Below are 3,841 nucleotides of genomic sequence, written 5' to 3'. Positions count from 1 at the left end.
CTCACACTCTCACTCTCTCGCACACACACGCTCTCACACACACTCTCTCTCACACACACACACCCTCACTCTCTCTCACACACACTCACTCACACTCTCACTCACACTCACACACACACACACGCTCTCTCACACTCTCACTCACACACACACACTCCCTCTCACTCACACACACTCACTCACTCACTCACACTCCCTCTCACTCACTCACACACTCACTCTCACTCACTCACACACACACATTTATTAACATCACTATTGCAAAATACTGGCTTCTGGATATTAATCAACACACACTGAACTACCAAGTCATCAAACATAACATGTGAAGATGAAGTAATGTCATTTGCTTTGGTACCAAGCCAGATGAATTAGCGTAAACACACTGGTTTGACCACAATTCTTTTATTTTTTATGTATCTCAACCTTTTACAGAACAAGTAACAAAAAGAAGTTTAGCAGGATGATAAACTCACACTCATGCTGTAATTACAACCGAGGAGAGGCGGCGGCAGCGGAGGACGAGCTGCTGTAAATATAGCGGCTAAGCGTCGTAGCTGGGGTTTCTGCGCAGGATGACGAAGCCCTCCAGCACGGCTGTGACGGGGATGTACTCCTCTGTGGCCAGCTCCGCTCTCTCGCCGTGAGCCAGCAGCACCGGTGTGGTGTGAGTCTGGAAGCCTGTGATGGCTTTGGGTTTCCCGGCCTGACCCACCACATCTACAGCCTGCAAACATCACATCAGCGCTCACACTTTACAACCTCTTCTCACCGCATGTTCAACTGCTGATATTATTAGTGTTTTCATTTTTTATTATTTATTTAAAAGGAAACAAGATTTTATTTTTTAAATATTATAGTTTGTGCATTAGTTGTACTATTAGTTTGACTTTTTTTAAACAATATGACAATATTTACAATTTTATAACCTTTTTTTCCATTTTATTTTAAACTGCTGATATTATTTATTTATTTTCTTCTTCATTTTTTTTTCATTTTTATTTAAAAGGAAACAAGATTAAAAAAAAAAATTATAGTTTGTGCATTTGTTGTACTATTAGTTTGACTTTTTAAAAAAAAAACAATTTGGCAATATTTACAATTTTATAACCTTTTTTCCATTTTAAACTGCTGATATTATTATTTTTCATTTTTAATTATTTATTTAAAAGGAAACTTTAAAGATGATTTTCTCAATATTTAGATTTTTTTGCACCCTCAGATTCCAGATTTTCAAATAGTTGTATCTCAGCCAAATATTGTGCTATCCTAACAAACCTTACATCAATGGAAAGCTTATTTATTCAGCTTTCAGATGACCCTTATGACTGGTGTGTGGTCCAGGTTTTCTCAGGATATATACATCTCAATTTCAAAAACCGACCCTTTATGACTGGTTTTGTGGTCTGAGGTCACATATTACAGGCGCTGTACTGATGCTCTTACTGTTCTTGACGTCTAGGAAGGACACGAGGACCGTGAGGAGTCCGGCTACAGCCACCTGACTCATGAGCTGCCGGTCACTGTGATACGGGCAGAGCGTCAGCGTGCCTTTCCCCAGATGAGTGAGACCCTGAAACACACACACACTCGCACACACAGTCACACGCACACACACACACAGACACACACAGTCACACGCGCACACAGTCACACGCGCACACACACACACAGACACACACAGTCACACGCACACGCGCACAGATACACAGACACACGCGCGCACACAGTCACACGCGCGCACACAGTCACACCTAAAGCTACGGCTTTATTAACTCTGCAAAGTCAATTCCTTTTTACGAGCGTTTAGGGTTGAGTGCGTGTTAATGTGGTCTCAGATCACAGCGCTCATTAACAGCTCATTAACGGTCAGCAGCTGATGTTAGGAAATGCAGGAATCTCTCTGACGAGCAACACATGCAGTAAAGAGGAATGTGCGTACATAATTATTACTAATGCAAACAACGAGTCACATGACAAGGTGTTAATAGCAGCTGACCTGTGCGAGTCGGACCATGAAGAGGTTGTTGGGGTCTTTGGCGTGATACTGCGCCAGCTGCCTGAGCATCGCCGCCAGGCGCGCGTTATTAGTGCCTGTGGAAGAGAGCAACACGGTAACCATGACAACTGCATCCTCGACAGCCCGCTCTGATTGGTCGAGGCACTGCATGATGTAGGGCCCTATGAAATCAGTTTTATTTTTTTCCCAAAATTCCGTATTTTTTCTTCTGTTTACATTTTTTTCTTCTTCACATGTTTAATGGCTAAATCAAATTTTAGTAATCAAAAAGCATGTCTAATTAATTAAAATCATGAAATTTACACAATTTAACATCAATATATTTAAAGAACAAAAAAAATAATAATACATTTTTAGGACCCTATTACATGTTTTATTATTTTTTCTCACGTTCTGTTTTACGGTCACCAGATTCTGTGTTTAAGCATGTCTAATTATCTGAATGCATAAAAACAATTTAATTTATTAAAAGGTATTTTTACAATAGCCCTATAAAAGGTTTTGTTTTTATTTCCCAGATATTCTGTGTGTTTTAATTTTTTCTGGTTATCAAATGCAGGCATAATACAGTAATTTAATTTATCTTAATCTTAGGGCCCTACTGACGTCACACATCTGTTACTTGTGCTACAGCTTCCTCTAGAGACTGACCGCTGCCCACCATCCCCATGGCAAAGATGGCGTTGTGTGACACTTCGGGGTCGGCGTCGTGTGAGAACTTGCTGAGCGTGTCCAGGATGTTCAGCCTCGGGTTCGAGACGGAGATCAGAGCGAGCGCTAACGGCACCGCCCTCCTTAACGTGGGCTCACCGTAACGAAGCTGAATTCACCAGATAGACATCAGAAAGCATTAGCAAGTCAGCTTGGGAAAATAAAATGCATGAAGAGTTCAATGTGTCACAGCAGTCTTCCCCATGATTGTGTAGCCTAGTGAACCAAACTGAGAGACCATTTTGAAGGCTCAGGAAACCTTTGCAGGTGTTTTGAGTTGATTAGCTGATTGGCATGTCACCATATTCTAATTTGTTGAGATAGTGAATTGGTGGGTTTTTGTTAAATGTGAGCCAAGATCATCACAATTAAAAGAACCAAAGACTTAAACTACTTCAGTCTGTGTGCATTGAATTTATTTAATACACGAGTTTCACAATTTGAGTTGAATTACTGAAATAAATGAACTTTTCCACGACATTCTAATTTATTGAGATGCACCTGTATATACATGGGTCAAAGACGTTAAGATGTCTGCATCAAAAGAAATGTACAAAAGTGACTTTATGTCCATAGAAAGCACATTAAATGCTAGTAAAGTGTCTACTTTTAAGGTTTCAAATAAGTTTTTGGAGAATAAAATGTTACAATTTGGTTGAAATAATGTAACATTGTCATTCAGTGTAACACAACATTTATGTAAAAATTCAAACGTGCTTATTTTGACGTGTACATATTAAAATATATAAAAGAATAAGAGAGCATATTAAATTTGTGTTTTAAATGAGTAAAAAATTATTTCTGACAAATGGGCGAAACCTAGGATAGTGGCACATTTAAAAAAAAAAAGTAAAATAACAACTAATTAGTATTTGGGGTGAAAGTAATTAGTCTTTTAATATGTCAAATTGATTTTTGTTGTAAATATGAAAAATGTATGATATAATTTTTTGCTCAGAAAAACAAAAACAAAATTGCAATTAAATTAAACAGAATTTTTTAAACATTTTTTTGGGGGAAAAACAACAACAATTGAATGCAGTATTACACTTATTGTTTTTATGCTTAAACCCTTTTTCGTCTTTGACCCATATACCTTTAGTTTTTTAT

The 3,841-nt window shown here is 38.2% G+C and overlaps 1 protein-coding gene across 1 annotated transcript in view; it reads right to left on the bottom strand.

Moving 5' to 3' along the window:
• Positions 1–1,352: 1,352 nt before the first annotated feature.
• The window catches only part of psmd2 (proteasome 26S subunit ubiquitin receptor, non-ATPase 2), a 21,972-nt gene continuing 19,483 nt past the window's right edge, over positions 1,353–3,841 (bottom strand). Inside the window, exons 14-16 of the mRNA XM_016292773.1 lie at positions 2,672–2,840; positions 2,000–2,094; positions 1,353–1,573 (exon numbers count right to left, since the gene is read on the bottom strand). Of these exons, the coding sequence (XP_016148259.1) occupies positions 1,388–1,573; positions 2,000–2,094; positions 2,672–2,840 (450 nt within the window). The 3' untranslated portion in view covers positions 1,353–1,387. The remainder of the gene's footprint in view (positions 1,574–1,999; positions 2,095–2,671; positions 2,841–3,841) is intronic.

Source organism: Sinocyclocheilus grahami, unplaced genomic scaffold (genome assembly GCF_001515645.1).
Source record: "Sinocyclocheilus grahami isolate Dianchi unplaced genomic scaffold, SAMN03320097.WGS_v1.1 scaffold292.1, whole genome shotgun sequence".
Taxonomy (NCBI): domain Eukaryota; kingdom Metazoa; phylum Chordata; class Actinopteri; order Cypriniformes; family Cyprinidae; genus Sinocyclocheilus; species Sinocyclocheilus grahami.
Note: the sequence above shows the minus strand (reverse complement) of the source record. Positions and strands in the feature narration are given on the sequence as shown.